General features: G+C 36.2%; 1 protein-coding gene across 3 annotated transcripts in view; it reads left to right on the top strand.

The window, feature by feature from the left end:
• RBPJ (recombination signal binding protein for immunoglobulin kappa J region) overlaps positions 1–18,069 on the top strand; it is a 102,386-nt gene that overhangs the window by 46,150 nt on the left and 38,167 nt on the right. For all 3 annotated transcript variants that reach the window (XM_047751679.1, XM_047751680.1, XM_047751681.1), the window contains one exon: positions 15,082–15,120. In XM_047751679.1, the coding sequence (XP_047607635.1) occupies positions 15,082–15,120 (39 nt within the window). The remainder of the gene's footprint in view (positions 1–15,081; positions 15,121–18,069) is intronic.

Below are 18,069 nucleotides of genomic sequence, written 5' to 3' on the forward strand. Positions count from 1 at the left end.
AAACTTTACTGCACATACTGTGTGCAGTCGAGTCAACTTTAATATGTGTGATACAAGCTTAAGCTTTGGCCATATTTCTCTAATGTATACTTCTGCTATTTAAAAAAAAAAAATGTGTAAAGAGTTTCCTTTGTGGCTCAGTAGGCGAAGGACCCGACATAGTGTCCGTGAGGATGCAGATTCGATCCCTGGCCTTGTTCAGTGGGTTAAGGATCCAACATTGCCACAGGCTATGGTGTAGGTCACAGATGCAGATTCCACTTTGCTATGGCTGTGGTGTAGGTCGGCAACTGCAGCTTCGTTTGAGCCCTTAGCCTGGGAACTTCCATATGGTGTGGTTGTGGCTGTAAAAAGGAAAAACAAGTGTCTAGATTAAAAGTTATGGTCTGAAAAATCTGTGCATCTCCAGTTTATTATGAAAACAGGTGGGCATATTCTTCATTCCTGGGATGCTTATAATTCTTTAAAGGCTCTAAATTTGACTAATCCTTAGAGCTGTTAACACAGTCAGATTTTCCTGGTTTATTTAACTTTATGGCATTGTTTCATCGTCTCTAGTTGGATTACTGCAACATTTCATCCTTGACAATTAATAATTTTTGTTTGCTGAGAAATACAGGTTAAAAATTGACTTCTCTGAAACATTTAAATTTTTCAAACAATAATTGATTTATTTAATGGAAAAAAGCAAATAGTTATTATTTTATCAGAGAATTGGGGAAATAATTATTTTGGGAAGGCAAAGAAGATAAGTGGCTTAAAGACTAGAGTATGGCTTCCTTTTGTATTTATGTAGTGTGATCAGTGTGTAATCAGAAGTAGGGGAGAGTCCTACCTTGTGACTTTTTGAGCTTCAGTTTTTCCCTTCTAAATTTGAAATAATGCCTACCTCTCAGATTATTAATGAGAGTTAAATGAGAGCATATATATAAGCAGATATATTGTTTTCATTGCTATGTGCTTATCTGTTTTGCTACATGAGGCCAGTTTAGGAAGCTATGGATGTAAAAGTTGTAATAAGAGCTTAGAATCAGGGAATAGTGATAAAGATAATTTGGGCATGCAGTTGACGTCGCGTGTCAACGAATTGCTCGTGGTGGAAGCAAAAATGAGGGAAAGAGGTCAGTAGTACTAGTACTGTAGAGAAGAGAGACCGCATGTCTTTAGGGAACATGTATGTGTAGAAGTTGGTGAGAAAGGAGTGTTAAGCTGCTGCAGTGGAGCTGCCCATCTTTAAAGAAAAGCTGTACCCTCCTCTCTTCTGGTCAAACAATCTGATGTAGGACAATTGACTAGCCAGTAAACTAGTAAGTTAACTTTGTAACACAGTAATTTTGCAGTTCGCATAATTTAAAGTTGTGGTACCACAAAATACCAGGTAAATATATAGCATTCATGGCCCAAACTGTGACAGTTAAGTCTGTAGCTGCTAGAGGCCTTACCTTTGTTTTCTTCATTGCTACCAACAAATTCCCAAGGTTTTTTGCCTCCTGTTCTAGTTCTAGTGCTTTACTACTGTAAGTTATGGATGATCTATACTTTTAATCATTTCATGTTGATTCGCAGTTCAGAATCTTTCTTTGGCCTATGCCAAGCCAAGACCCCTCAGATGGTTGTTGAAATATTAGGCTACTTGTGGTACCACCCAAGACAAAGCAGTGTGCTATCAGATTTTGCACCTTCAGCTCCTGTGCTCCTGTGTTGTGTATTCCCCTTTCAGAGCCCCATGGCCGCCTTGTGAGGCTTCCATAAGCAAATGCTAGTTGCTCGGCCTACTTTTTTTGGTCCTACCAGTGTATGAAAGCAGCACAACAGGTTAATGGCTCAGATATACTTTGGCAGAAAGCCATTTTTTAAGCTTTGAATTGTGGTTAAGACCACTTCTTCAGAGTGGTTTTTGGCTTTACCACAAATGTATGTTTGATTATTATAATAGGACATGTGATAACAGAAAGTTAAGTTACAATTCGAAAGAAATGTATTATGTTGAGTATAAACACTCAGAAAAGCATGCAGTGGTGTTATAAAAAAACATGCTGGGAATTTTCTTCCCCATTCTGAACACACAAATTTGGATCATTTTTGTTATTTTTGTTTATTGAATCTTCTCCCTTTGCTGTCCTGTTCTGCATGTTTTAAAATGATAATTACCGTCTTTTATTTTTTTCCCCTTAGGGACAGGCTTCTTTGAAGCAGTGTAACTCCTCTCCTTATAAATTGGAATCATAGCCTTTCCTTTATGAATTAGACCTTATTTTGGCTACATATCCATAAATGTTATGGCTTGTGTTATTTAAAAGGAAATAAAAGGCAGATGCACTCCTGAATTAAAATACTTTAGAATACCAAACTGTATGTTAAAGGTTTGGCTGTTTAAGAAACTGGCCAAAAATGGCTTGGAGGTGGTTGAGCTGGTAGTTTGTCTTTATAATTTTTAAAAATTTTTTAAATTTTTTTATTTTTTGAGAGAGTTGCAGCAGTGACAATGCTGGATCCCCAACTCACTGTGCCATAAGACAACTCCCTTTTATAATTTTTACCAACAGAAAACTGAAGATGTCTGTGTGTTCTTGGTCCTTTTCAACTCAGAAAAAAAATGTACTTTGCAGACTTAAGATTGATAGTGTAAACACTAGTCATGAGCAGTGTAACATGTCATCTTTGTATAGGGAATATGCAAGAGTAATTGTCAAATTGTTGACACATAGGCACACCCATGCATGTCTATATATGTATGTGGATGCAGTAGCTAAGGTATGGCTCCCACAGCAGATGTCTTTAGAGTTCCTGAATTTTATATATTTATAGCTTTAGAAAACATTTTTTCACTTTCTAGTAATCAAAGAAAAAATTATCCTTTACCTTTATAAATTTTAGTTAGGGAAAGTATTGGGAGGGAAATGAAAGAAGGTTTCCTTCCAGGTTCTTTGTTGACCCCCTCACTGAAGCAAAACAAGTCTATGCTAGATCATAGAAAGTTTTAGGATCAGTTAGTACACTTTACAGTTCTGTTGTAAAAATTCTTACCCCTATACATGTTAGTATCCAGAATTGAACTGTAATTAAATTCTATGTTAATGCAGAGTGTATGGCAAATCATGGACATTAAACTCTGTAGTTACATTTTGAACTAAATTTACCATTGAGTGAACTTGGGCAAAGTAGTTTCTAAGCTGATTTCCTCATCTGTGTAATGAAGGTAATAACACCTACCCTACTATTGATTTGTGTATAAGGTGAGATGCCTGCACTATGCACAGTGCACACTGATGCTGCTACAGTAGTGTATTCTGTATAGATAGGGACCATGTTTCTTATTCACTGCTCTACGTTCCAAGTGACTATTACAGTGCCGAACACACCATAGACACTTAAATGTGTGTAAAATGGTTAAAGAAAGAACGAAGGTATGAGAATTATGCCATTCTCTCCTTCCTCTTCATCTTGGCTTTAGCTGATAGGCAAAAGAAGCCAATTTAGAAGTCATTTTTGGGAGTTCCCATCATGGCTGAGAGGAAACAAATCTGACTAGTATCCATGAAGATGCAGATTCGATCCTGGCCTTCCTCAGTGGGTTAAGGATCCAGCGTTGCCATGAGCTGTAGTGTAGGTTGCAGATGGGGCTTGGATCTGGTCATTGCTATGGCTGTGGTGTAGGCCAGCGGCTATAGCTCTGATTCAGCCCCTGGCCCGGGAACCTCCATATGCTGCAGGTGCAGCCCTTAAAAAAAAAAAAAAAAATTCTCACCTTAGTACACATTCAGCATTTTTCTATGACATTGCATAATTAGAGTCTATTTCTTTAAAAAATGCATACTCTGTGGTAGGTGTTTTGCCAGAGGACCACAGTTGATCCTAATTTTTTGCCTACTAAGTAGGAGAGACGATAGTTGAAAATTCTTTTCCTTTCTTTCTTTTTTGACCACACCCACAGCATATTGAAGTTCCTGGGCCAGGGGTTGAATCTGAATTGCCACAGAGACAACACCGGATCATTAATCCCCTGTGCCACAGTTGGGACTCCTGGAAATTCTGATCCACAATTTAGGTGGAGAGAAGGTGACCAGTTTTGACAGGACTTAATCTCTTTATGCTATCTTGGTATAAAATACACACATTCTGGAATGGTGTAGCTGAGGACTAGAAGTGACTGCCTTCTAAATTTTGATGTTAAAATTCAGGAGCTCCCTCTGTGGCATAGTGGGTTAAGAATCTGACTGCAGCAGCTCAGATCACTGCAGAGGCCCAGTCCCTGGCCTGCTGCAGTGGGTTAAAGAATCTGCCATTGCTGCATTTGTGGTGTAGATTGCAGCTGCGGCTCAGATTCCATCCCTGGCCTGGAAATTTTCGTATGCTATGGGTGCAGCCATAAAAAAAAATAATAAAAATAATAGTAAAATAAAATAAAATTCAAAGACAGTAGGAATAAAGTCTAGGAAAAAACCTTTTTTCCCCCAAAATCCATCATTCATTTAAAAAACTTAAATATTTCTATATTTAGAAATATATGTATAAAAATATACCTACCGAAAAGCAAAGGATGCAAATCATAAATGTACAATAAACTTTCACAAAGTGAAAATACATGTATGACCTTTACACAGATGAAGACAGACTTTGACTAGTTCTTCAGGAGCTCTTACAGCTCCTCCTGGTGTCTGTGCCTCCCTCTCAAAGGTAACCTGTACTCTGGTGAACATTGTAGATTAGTTTTCCTTTTTTTAATTTTAAATTTCATATAAATAGAATCATACACTTTTTGTCTTTTGTTTTTTTTTTTTTAGGGCCATACCCATGGCATATGGAGGTTCCCAGGCTAGGGGTCAAATCAGAGCTGTAGCTGTCAGCCTATGCCAGAGCCACAGCAACGCCAGATCCAAGCCATGTCTTCGACCTACACTACAGCAGTGCCGGATCCTTAACCCACTGAGCGAGGCCAGGGATTAAACCTGCAACCTTATGGTTCCTAGTTGAATTTGTTTCCGCTGCACCACGACGGGAACTCCAATCATACAACTTTTTTTTTTTTTTACTTTTTTGAGTCTGGCTTCTTTTGCTAGTAATCAGCATTACTGCATATGTAATGATAAATTGTTTGCTTTCATGGCTGAATAGCACTCTGTTATATGATTGTTCTATAATTTATCTGATGCATTGACAGTGGTCATTTGAGTTTCTGCTTTTGGGTTATTACGTCCAGTGGTGCTGTGAACATTCTCATACATGTCTTTTCATGTCTCTTGGTACCCATTTATACGTACTTATGGGATTATAGCATTTTTACTGCTTTTGCATGTCAGCAGTAATAATCTCAAGTCAACAAGCATATATGTTAAACTGTTCTTACTGACCTAGCAGTATTACTACATTCTCAGGTGTACTTTTGTTAAGGAAAAGCCATGGGCTTTCATGCACCGTCTAACTGCATGATGTTTCTTCTGAGGCTGTTCCACTCCACAGGCTGAATTGGGATTAATTTAGGGAGAGGTCCATTGGAACTAACTTTTACAGGGAAATATTTCTTTTCTATTCATATTCTCTTCCATGTGGTGGGAGCCAAGTAGTACAATGCCTGGTTTCTCTCCACCAAGTTTAATCTTTTGGTTTCTCAGTTACTTGGAAAATTTTATTTCTAGGGTGTTAAGACTCAAACGTAGAGTCCAGCTTTAAAATTGCAGCATCTTTTGGCTTAGTGTTTTTTTTTCTTTTAAACTGAAAATTAGCTTTTTTCCCCCATAGTTTAATTCTGTGAAGGCAAGAATTTAACTCTAAAATGCCTCCTGAAATGTAACTTAATTATCTTTCTCATATCCTTCCTCACTAAAAATCTGTTTGGCCTTCTCAGCTGTAGCCAAGCTTCCCTACCAGAAATCAGTGATGGTTACTTCTTGGGGATCTGATCTATCTCAGTGCCAAACACCTGTCCTGAACACTGGCTAGCAGAATAACTGGACCCCTTGCCAGATAAATGTTCCTACACACTACATGTTGCATACGTAGAACCCAAGGAAAACAACTGAAGAAATCTTGTTATGGATGGTTGTACCCTGTGGCTTTCTAAATTTCATTTTAGATAAGAAGGAAAAAATATCCCTTTTATTTTTGTTGGCTTTCCTTTTTCCTTTTCTTTTCTCTTTTAAGTCTCACTAGAGTTGGGAAGGACATTTCAAAAGATGAGAGAAAATTAATATCTGATTTTCTTTCCTCCTGTGAATTTTCAAATGACTTCAAAGAACTGACAACGTTAACATCTTTGGCAGAAATTTTGTGAAGAAAAAAAAATCTTCATGGCTTATAATTTGAGGTGGGGGTAAGAAGTAAGAGGGGAGGTACAAGGGCAAAAACTGTGTGAGTTCATCTCATGTACAAGCTGTTTTCCTTGATCACTTAGGATTTTCCACGGGAGATATTCAGTCCCAAAGAGTCTGTGATGGATTGTTTGCATGTGCTCTGGGCTGCCTTCTCTTGGGAGGTGTAGATTCTAGGACAGACTTCTTTTTTCCCTTTTATATCTTTGCCTTGGTGGCAGTAGGAACTATTTATATAGACACACACATATGCATATACTCCTCACGTTCTTCTTTTGTTCTTTTTGACACCTACTTGTCTGATTCTTTCTAAGTTACTGGGCAGCTGCTGCCACCTAACCTGGAGTAACATAGGATGCCCCTCAAAGCTGAGCTATTTAATTCCTCATTAAGCTATAGTTTAAGGCAAAACTAAATGTGCTATTTGGGGGATAAACTATATATAAAACATAAAATTTACTATGTACAGTTCAGTTGTATTAAGTACACACACATTATTTACTATCACCATCCGTCATCAGAACTTTGTCATCCTCCCAGACTGGAACTTTGTACCCATTAGACACTAATTCTCCTTGCTCCCTTACCCTCATCCTGGTGTCAGTCCCTGCCAGCCGCCATTCTGCTTTTCTGACTTCTGAATTTGACTACTTTAGGTACCTCAATATGTGGAATTATAGAATATTTGTCCTTTTGTGTCTTTCTTATTTTATTTAGAGTGATTATTCAGGGTTCATCCATGTGGAATGTAGCATGTGTCAGAATTTTTTTTAAGGTGGAATAACATTTAATTATATGTGTACACCACATCTGTTCATCTGCCAGTAGGCATCTGGGTTATTTCTACCTTTTGGCAGTTGTAAATAATGCTGCCTGAACATTGATGTACAAGTATCTATTTGAGTTCCTGCTTTTATTTCTTTTGGGTATATACTTAGAAGTGGAATGGGTGGATCGTGTAGTAATTGTACATTTAATTTTTGGAGGTGTTTCCGTACAGTTTTCTGCAGTGGCTGCTCCATTTTATGTTTCCACCAGCAATGTACAAGCACCTGATTTTCCTACATCCTCACCTGCATTTGTTACCTTCTGTTGTTATTTATAATAGTCATCCTAATGGGTGTGAAGTGGTATCATTAAGGTTTTGATTTGCGTTTTCCTAATGATTAGTAATGTTGAGCTTCTTTTATGTACTTACTGGCTATTTGTATATCTTCATAGATATATAGAGAGATATAGATATATGTTATGTTAACATCCTTTGCCCTTTTTGGGGGGTGGGGGTATGCCCACCTCTTCCATAACTTGCATTTGTGACAAACTGTGTGTGCTCTCATCAAATGACACTTTTTGCCTCTTAATAAACACCGCTTTAAAAGGCAGTGCATATGATCAAGTAAGGTGTAAGAAGGAGTTCTTAGCAAAAATTGAGTTTTTAGCAAGAACTGGTTAAGATTGGAAAAGTTCTTTAAGTTGTGTTATATTTTCCTTTGTAAAAGTATATGTTTTTCATAAGGGTGTGGATTTCTTTGAGTCTGGCATATTTTTTTCTAAAATGTTTTCCCTAGTGAAATTTGCTTACTGAGCAATTTTGAGGGATAAGTTTTTAACTTGTTCTTTTTTCTTTTAAGCCACGTATATTCTATATATGTGTGCCTGGCCTTAATCGATGTCTAGATATTGCAGTTTTATTTTGCTCTTTACCTAACTGTGACTTAATTAGTAATGAATAAAACATCTGTCAAGTTATATAATACATCCTGGAGTAAAATGGAATGTTTGCTACTGCCTGCTATTATCATTAATAATTGTGTGAAGGTGAGTTTGTATGTGTGTGTTGTCTTATAAATGTACTTGTGAAAAGGGGATGAAATTGTAGATCTCATTTCCTCATTCAAAATTAATGCTACTAACTGGGCGGCTCTGTCGGGGTGAGGGGCCATGGCTGGGAGGTGCTACACTCTATTCCTAATTGTACATGTAGATTTAAAAAACTTTTTGTTAATACAAATGATGCTTTATTGAATATCTTTGTATGCATATTTTTGCATAACCACAGTTATCCACCTATATAACATTTTCCTGAATAAAAATGGCTAGGAATTCAAAAGAATTGTATATCTTAATTCAAGACATTGCCAAATGTCTTCCAAAAAGATTACATAAACTTAAACTCCCAGCAGTGCATGAGAGTTCCTGTTTCTCCACTTGTACATCAGCACTGGGTATTATCAAACTTTAAATCTACTGTAAAGATTCTTAAATGATTATTATAAGAGTGTTTGACATTGTTTGACACTGATGGTCACTTCCATTGAATGTTTTTTGATACATTTGTTACCACTGCTAGGTTCTGTGGAAGTTAGGGTCAGGTTAGCAACTTGATCAGAGGATTAGTGGTTCTCTGATAGTGCCCTTTTTTGTTTTGATGTAATTTCAATTTACAGAAAAATTGCAAGAATATTACAAAGAAGTTCAGCCACATACTTCAGTCATTAATATTTTACCACATTTGCATTATCCCCCTGTGTATCTACACACACACACACGCACACACACACACACACACACATTCTTGGTAAGTAGTCGTCATCCCTCTTTCTTCCTAAATACTACTACAGTGAGTGTTTCTAAAAAATAAGGGCATCGTCTTATGTAACCCCTCTACACTTAGCAAGACCAAGGAATTAAAATTGATATAATTCTATTCTTTAACCTACCATTTTTTGCTGATTTTGTCAATGGTTTAAAATAATGTCCTTTTATAGCAGAAGTAAATTCTGGATAATCTTATATTCAGTAGTCATACATCTAATCTCTTTTACACCAGGCAAGCTCCTCAGTGTTTTAGTTGTCTTTCATAACATTGATGCTTTAAAAGCATAGTCCATTTATTTTGTTGAGTGTTCCACAATTTAGGTGTGTTATGTTTCCTTATGTTTAGATTCAGGTTCTTTTTTTTTTTTTTTTTGTCAGTGATATCACAGAGGTGATAGTATTAGGCATCATGTTAGGAGACATTTGATGTCATTTTGTTCCAGTCATTGTCTTGATGGAGTAGACTGCCCAATGTCGTATTGCTCCCTCTCTTTGAGGCTATAGATTGTAAGAGATACTTTTCATTTAAAATCTTCATATGCAATGTTAATGGGTGCCAGCATTCTCATGGTTAGTTAATAAATGTGATGTTTTAGGAGAATACATCATGCCTTGATTATCTTTGTCACAGTAGCCAAGATCACTAGTCACACTTTAATAAGTTTTGAGCATAGTTCTAAAGGTAAGAGTAGGTTCAAAATAGAAATTGAAGTGCCACAAAGGGCGGTGTATCTTGCTCAAAGTTATGCGACTTATTATGTAGGCTGTTTTTTGCCATAGATTCAGAATGAAAAGCTTTTAGAAGTAAAAATAAGTTACCCATTTACTTGAAGTATATTTTCTAATTGGTCAAATATTAATCTTTTCAAGCATGAATAGGTACATTATTTAAATTGTTGTTTTTATAAATTATGTAAATGAACATCTTTGAACATACATCATCATCCGTTTGTCCTAATAGCATGTAAGTTCCCTAAGGGTATGGATCTTGTCTCTTGTTCACTGATGTGCTTGGTACGCACTAGGTGAATGAATGAATCGGGGATAAGGACAGAATGTTCTCTGTAGCCCTTTATAATTAGCCTCTTCTACTTTTTTGTAAATTACTAAACAGCTTCCTAGTACCATTTGCTTTGTTTTTTCATATTATATGTTAGCATAGAATATAATAACAGTGTATATCACCTATTTGTTTCCTTCTGCTGCTGGAATGACCAAGTATAGATTCTTGAGGGTATTTTTCAATCAAATGTTATTTAAAATTTCACCATCTTAAATCATGGTTCAAAAAGTGTTTTCTTGTGTTAATTTCTTTTAATATCATTTCTGCATTAAGCAGAAAATTTGTGAAATACAGAAAAATACAGAAAATTACTTTTAGTTCTACACCCAAGGGAAGAATAGTTTCCCACATGATTTAAGCTTGCTTTTCCAGCCGGCTCTATGTTTTAAAAATTGAAATTCTAATAATGTTGCTAGATAGTATTCTAGCAATGTAATTACTAAGTTCTCTACTCAAAAAAGTTTTTTTGGAGTTCCCGTCATGGCTCAGTGGTTAACGAATCCAACTAGGAACCATGAGGTTGCGAGTTCAATCCCTGGCCTCACTCAGTGGGTTAAGGATCTGGCGTTGCCACGAGCTGTGGTGTAGGTTGCAGATGTGGCTTGGATCCCGTGTTGCTGTGGCTCTGGCGTAGGCTGGCAGCTATAGCTCCGATTGGACCCCTAGTCAGGGAACGCCGTGGATGCGGCCCTAGAAAAAGAGAAAAGAAAAAAAAAGTTTTTTCTCGTCTTTCTGCACCCTGTTTTTGATTTTTGACTTGGTTTTCTCATGTGGAGTATCTGTTAGCTAGAAAAGGTATGAGGCTGATGAAATTTTGATAACTTTTATCATGTTTATCCTCAATATGTTTGTGGTCATATACTTCCTTTAATGGATTGGTTGATATAGAAGGAAATGTATCTGTTATGGGAGAAAGTAATATGGCATCTCCACCATGAGCAAAAAAGAAGTGCCTAAAGTATATGCAGTTTTTTTTTTTTTTTAACTCATTTGAAAATTGTGATGGGTTGGAAAATATGTGGGAACCTCAATACTATGTTTAATGATTGATGACAACTTTTAAAAAATCCTCTGCCAGGTATATGAAAATAGATTTAGCTATAGTAATGAACATTTTCCCTAGCATTCTCTATTTTGAATAAAAGATCATTGTTATCTTAAGAAGAAAAAGTTAGTGAAGTTAAGGTAAGATGTATTTGCTAGCCAGAAATTATACTTAGGACAATATGCTTTGGACAATGTACGTTTTCTTGGGCCATAGTATTAATATGAGCGTTACTAAGTAATGATGGCACATATTGTTCTTCAATCCCAGACTGAGGGAGAAATGTACAGAGTAGAAGAAGAAAAGAACATTAGTATAATGAACTTTGTATAAGCTCCCTTTTGCTTATTACTTAAAAGTCCAGAATCGTAACTTTTTTCATTTAAATATATAACAAGATTATAACCTTTCATCAAAACTGTGCCTTATGTAGTATGTACAAAATTTGAGAAACATACTCACGCGAGATATTGACCACCTACAATATCAAATAGATAAATTGGATAACAGTGATTCTTTGTTTTAATGAGAAATTAACTCAATATTTCATAAACTCAGAAGTGTCCCTAGGGCACTTAAGGATTTTTTTTTCTTTTTTTGCATTGTTAAATATATTGTGCACCTGTTATGAAAAGTGTCTTACAGAAGAGTGGTCTAAACTTGATTGATCCAACTTATTTCTAGTTCTGTTAACATATATGTCAATAGACATCTTGTTTTAAAAATAAAGATAAAAAGGAATTCCCTCCCAGCCTGGTGGTTAAGGAGTTGGCATTGCCATTGCTGTGACTCGGGTTCGAGCTCTTGCCTGGGAACTTTCACATGCTGCAGGCACGGCTCAACAAATGAAGAAACAAAAAAGCACAAGTAAAGATTAAAAATGGTACCAGCCTATTTCATCATTCCCTACTGCAAAAGGGAGAGATAGAACTTAATCTTTAAATTATAATCAGTCTCTGAGTAATTGATAGCTGATTGTTGTCATTTCTGCTGAAAAGTGGTTATTTTGATTGCATAAAATAAATACTACCTCATGAATTTTTTTGAGCTACTCATGTTGAAAGTGGACCTCTTTTCTGCAGTAGGTAATTCTTAAAGTTTTGTGTGTTGTACATTAGATGAGCAGAGGAAAATATATCTTGATAAGTGTAGGATGCATATAGTCCCTTGGTACATGACAGTTTTAAATATTTAGACCTATGATTTTCTATTAAGTTATTAGTATTTAGTTCACTTATGAGCTTGAGAAATATGCATTGTGAACCTACTAAACACTCTGATGAATTTTCTCAGAAAACCCATTTTCTTATTCTTCCATTCTAATAGATATAGTAACCATTAATTTTGGTGAAGTTAATAGGAATGTAATGGCATATGCATTAAAGAGAGGATTGAAATTGCACACAACAGTTATTGGAGATGCTTTATTATATACCAAAGAAGCAATTTAATCTTAATAACTTTTATAAGATTTCTGGCCTTCGGATGGCACGTAGGTGGAATACTGCATTATTTTGAAATTTGTTCAACCTCATCAGGCAAATTGCTGAGTTATCTTGCTCAGGTTTTGTTTTGTTTTCTTTTCTTTTCTTTTTTCTTTTTTTTTGCTGCGCCCACAGCCTGCCAAAGTTGCCAGGCCAGGGATCAAACCTGTGCCACAGCAGCAACCCAGTGCTGTAACCACACTGGGTCCTTACCCTGCTGCACCACAAGAGAAATCCCTTGCTCATGTTTTCTTTGGGAGCAGGAGTGATGTTGTATAAGCAGCTATATGATTGTTGCCTATCAAATGGGTAGTTCCAAGAAAGAATGTAGACAGTTTTTTTTTTTTTGGTCTTTTTTTTTTTAGGGCTGCACCCGCGGCATGTGGAGCTTCCCAGGCTAGGGGTCTAATCGGAGCTACAGCTGCCGGCTTGCACCGCAGCCACAGCAATGCCAGATCTGAGCCTTATCTGCCACCTACACCACAGCTCACAGCAATGACGGATCCTTAACCCACTGAGTGAGGCCAGGGATCGAACCTACAACCTCATGGTTCCTAGCCGGATTCGTTTCCACTGTGCCACGACGGGAACTCCCCTAGACAGATGTTTTAATCAACATTCAATTGTTGCTCATCAAATTTTGAAAGTATTTCAGAGCATCAAGAAACAAAATTTGCATTTGAATTTTAAGTCTAGTGAATCTCTCACTAGTCATGTCATAAGCCTATGTTAAACTTTGTATTAGATCCCAATGGATGCTTGATGGTTGGAGTTAATTAGCTAGTGTAAAGGGTGGTTTTTTTTCATGATAAGGAAAGTTTTATCCTATTTGTTTATCGGGTCTCTTTCTAAAATGTTCACCATTTTAAGCCCTTAGGTAGATTCTGGCTCCACCTAACTTTGCTTCTCTTTATAAAGTATAACTCTGCATACACACACACACACACACACACACACACACACACATACACACATGTATGTATGTGTATATATATATGTGTGTGTGTGTATGAAGAAGTAATTTAAAGACTATCTTAAACTTTTGGGGTTTTGTAAAATATTCTGTATCCAACTTAGTGGGACAGTTTTATTTTAATCCTATGCTGCAGTGGTACATTTAATCAGTCTCAAAGGTTCAAAAAAAATCTTACCTGTTGAAAAAAGATTCAGGAGTACATTTTTGCCTTTAATCCCTATTTGGAATTCACGTCATGTATTAGCCAGTAGTTCACTGTTTTAAAACCTACAGTCTTCAGGAGACTTGCTGATATTACTCCTTAGTCATTGTGTTTAAAATGGAACATCCTATAGGATAAAATCAAAGAGAACTACTTTTTTTTTTTTTTTTACATTTCAGAATTTATTTGGTTTCCCTTTATGATTATATATGTTTACAATTTTGGCTAAATGTTTTATTTATTTTCATTGAACTATAGTTGATTTACAGTGTTATGTTAATTTCTGGTATACAGCAAAGTGGAGAATTACTTATTAATTCTTCTGACAAAAGATTATTGGATTTTTTTGCTCATTTTTGGGTGCTGTTTCAACAAAAGCCACATTTCAGTATTTCAGGGTTAACTAAAATACCAAAGCATTCAGTCACAGATACCCATTGCTTATAAATTGAGTTCATAAGCAATGTCATATAGCATTAAATTATTCAACAAAATTAACTGTATGGGATTTTAAGACTTTTGTCATCAGAGTTAATAATTATGTGAAATACCACAAATGTAGAGAAGTCTTTTAAGTCAAATTAGGTCTCACAGCCTCTAGCTGTGATTATGAACAATTCATTTAACCTATTTATAACTGCAGTTTTGCTTACAAAAGAAAGTAAATAGTGATTATAAAATGAACAGTAAGACATTCAGTTCCACAGTTAAAGCCCTAGAGTCAATAGTACCCTTATTGTTGGTATCTTTCAAGAAAATTGTATGTGTATATAAACATATGCCTGTCTTTTTGCTTTTCAAAGTCTGGCATCATACTCTGCCATTGTTCTTTTAACCGTAGATCTTCTTCCAGGTATCTCTGGAAGGAACCTTCTGTCTTCCTCTAATCAGTGTGGCATATGCTCAGAGTGGATGTGTCAGGCCTACTTGGGGTGTGTTGGTTTTATTTAGGAACAGTTTTAAAGTATGTATTTTGTTATTAATGGGTATAGATGTTTACTAGAGGATTTCTTTTTTTTTTTTTTTTTGGTCTTTTTTAGGGCCGCACCCATGGCGTATGGAAGTTCCCAGGCGAGGGGTCAGATCGGAGCCACAGCTGCTGGTCTACACCACAGCCACAGGAATGTGGGCTCTGAGCCTCAGCTGCGACCTGCACCACAGGTCATGGCAGCGCTTGATCCCTAGCCTGACTGAGTGAGGCCAGGGATCAAACCTGCGTCCTCATGGATACAAGTCAGATTCGTTTCCCCTGAGCCGTGATCGGAACTCCGAGGATTTCTTTTGATACTGGTCTTTAGTAGGGTTGACATCTTAAGTCATGAAGGAGATTTCGTGGTACCTAAAAAGCTTACTGTGGAGTGTGTCATATAGCCTATTTAATTTTTTTTCTTTTTTTTTTCCCTAGAAAATTTGGTGAGCGGCCTCCACCTAAACGACTTACTAGGTAAGCATTAGTAAGCATTATATAAGTCTTTCACCCAAACATTTCGAAAAGTGTTAGAACCTGTCATTTTGCAAACTATATTAGGTGTTTAGAAGTTATTCAGATAAGGATATCTGGATCATAAGCTTATTCCCATCCTCCTTTCCCCACATCTCTCCCCTTTCTCCTACCCCCCAAAAACAGGATGAAAGGATACAGTTCAATGGGGAAAATGAAACCTTTTAAGAATTAATATTGCATATTATATAGTTAATATAACAAAGGCTACAATAGTTTCCTATATCTAGCTTCATTAGCCAGTCACAGTTTGTTGTTTACAGATAGGACTTGAAAGATACTTGAATGCTTTTAGAAAATAATTTTAAAGAAAACAAAGATTGTGTTCATTTTTAATGAGACTGTAAATATACTCTGTTCTAATTATATAATTTTGTAGTGTATATATATATATATATATATGTATATATATACACACACACACAAATGTTAAATGTAAAAGTATTAGTCTTGAAAATGATTTTTAAAATTTCTAACAGTCATTGGTTGTAAAATAAAAAGACATTCAGTTCCACAGTTAACAGTCCTAGAGTTAATGCTACTCTGTGTTGTTAGTATCTTTCAAGAACATTGTGTGCATATATAAACATATTGCCTGTCTTTTTTTTTTTTAAGTCTGGCATCATACATCTACCATTGTTCTGTTAACTGTAGATCTTCTCCCTTGTTCTCTTTAGGGTCTCCATAGTTTTCCATTGTCTTTACACTGCTCTTGACTTAATATTTCACATTGCTGGCCATTTGGGTTATTTCCATATTATTACTATTATTAAAAAAGCTGTTTCAGAGTTCCTGTCGTGGCTCAGTGGTTAACGAATGAGGTTGCAGGTTCGATCCTTGGCCTTGCTCAGTGGATTAAGGATCCGGCATTGCCATGAGCTGTGGTGTAGGTCTGTAGGTTGCAGATCCGGCTCGGATCCCACGTTGCTATGGCTGTGGCATAGGCCGGCTGCTGCAGCTCCAATTAGATCCATAGCCTGGGAACTTCCGTGTGCTGCAGGTGCGGCCCTAGAAAAGACAAAAAAAAAAAGCGGTTTCACTCAAAGAATGATGGGCACATGCCAGAAGAACCCACAAAGGGAGCTAGTTTGAAGAGGTTTCTTTTGGCCCAATCGTGGGCACTTTGGTCATCAAAATAAATGACAGTTTAGAAGTCGGCACTGAGTTAAGTAAATGGAGCAGAGAGGATAGCTTTTCTTTACAGAAGAATTCTACCTAATAAACGTAGGAGGAATGATGGAACTAGGAAACCACACTTTGGCAGCCACTATAGTTATTACTATAGTGGTTTCAGGCAAAAATCATCATTGAATACTTAAACTACTGGTTTAAAGTCTGATGAGAAACAAAGTGTTTTATAGTCTCTAAGCGTATCCACACAAATTATGTGTTAATTATAAAGTGAAAAATAGTAACATGACAGTGAAGACACTTGGCAGACACCACCTTAATTAAGTGATCTAAATTAACATCACCAATAATGGACAAATAATATTATATGCATCCTGAGGATACAATATCACTTCTGTAGTGATTCTTGCCAAAAGTGCATAAGCTAAGTCTAAGCATAAGGAAACATCAGACAGACACAGATAGAAGGACATTCTATAAAATAAATGGCGTTTACTCTTCAAAATTTTTGAGATCACGGAAAATAGACTGAGAAGTATCGGAGAAAGGAGACCAAAAAGACAGGACAGCTAAGTTAAACATGACAAATTCAACTAAACCTAGACCAGAACAAAATGTTTCTTGTGCCCTAAAGCTGGACTCCGCAAATGTTTTCTGTAACAGGCCAGGTAATAAATGTGGTAGGCTTTTTGTGGGCACATTGAGACTTTTCATTGTGACTTTTCAGCTCTGTTCTTGTATCTCCAAATCAGCCATAGACAATAGGTAAATGAACAGTGTACCCATGTTCCAGTTCAACTTAACTTAAACAAATGGAACTGGTGGCTATTCTGATTCCGCCTGAAGGCAGCAGTTTCTCAACATTGCTCTGCACCCCCACCCCATAAAGGACCTTAGAGGGACAGTTGGAGACACTTGAATACAATTTGTAGATGAGGATACTCTACCAATGATAATTGCATTATGATTGTGTAAGAGAATGTTGTCTGTTTTTAGGAAATAAGTATTTTGGGTGAAGGGGCTTTATGTCTATAAAATATGCTTTTAAATGCCTTTATAAACAATATACAGTGTAGTGAAATGTTAACATTTGGAGAGTCCGGGGGAAATGGGGACTAGGAATTGTTTGTACTACTTTCGCAGCTTTTCTGTATGTATGTCTGAAACTCCTTCACAATTTAAAAAAAATTTAAGGCATTATGTAAATATTTCAGATGATGTGGGCTGGGGAAGTGTAACTTACCTCACAGGTCCATTTAAATGTATTTTCAGTTACTTGTTTATATATATATATCTTGAAGAAATTCTAATTGAAACTGTTTAATTCATATTATAGGCATTTTAAAAATTAAAATTTAATAGATAAATATTTTATTACCAGCATCAATAGATTGGAGTAATTCCTAATGATAAAATATATTTTGATGAGTAAATTAATTACTCCCATAAAAATAACAATACAACGACAACAAAATAATATATGGAAATTTTCTTTTCCTTAAATATGTACAATAATACAGTAAGGTCCATTTACTTTATCTTTTATTTTCTGTTTACCCTTTAAGCAGTTTCCCCTGTTTGGAAAATTTTAGTAGCTTTTAGGACTTCTGCTTCTGGTCAAGATAGAACAACAGGGACTGGAATTACTCTCTGGCCTGAAACACCTAAAAACCTGGACAAAATATATGAAACAGCAGTTTTTAAGATATTGAACGGCAGGCGAGAAAGGTCAATAATCCTTGAGAGACCAGAGCTAAATGA

The sequence above is a fragment of the Phacochoerus africanus genome, chromosome 10 (assembly GCF_016906955.1).
Source record: "Phacochoerus africanus isolate WHEZ1 chromosome 10, ROS_Pafr_v1, whole genome shotgun sequence".
NCBI classification, from domain to species: Eukaryota; Metazoa; Chordata; class Mammalia; order Artiodactyla; family Suidae; genus Phacochoerus; species Phacochoerus africanus.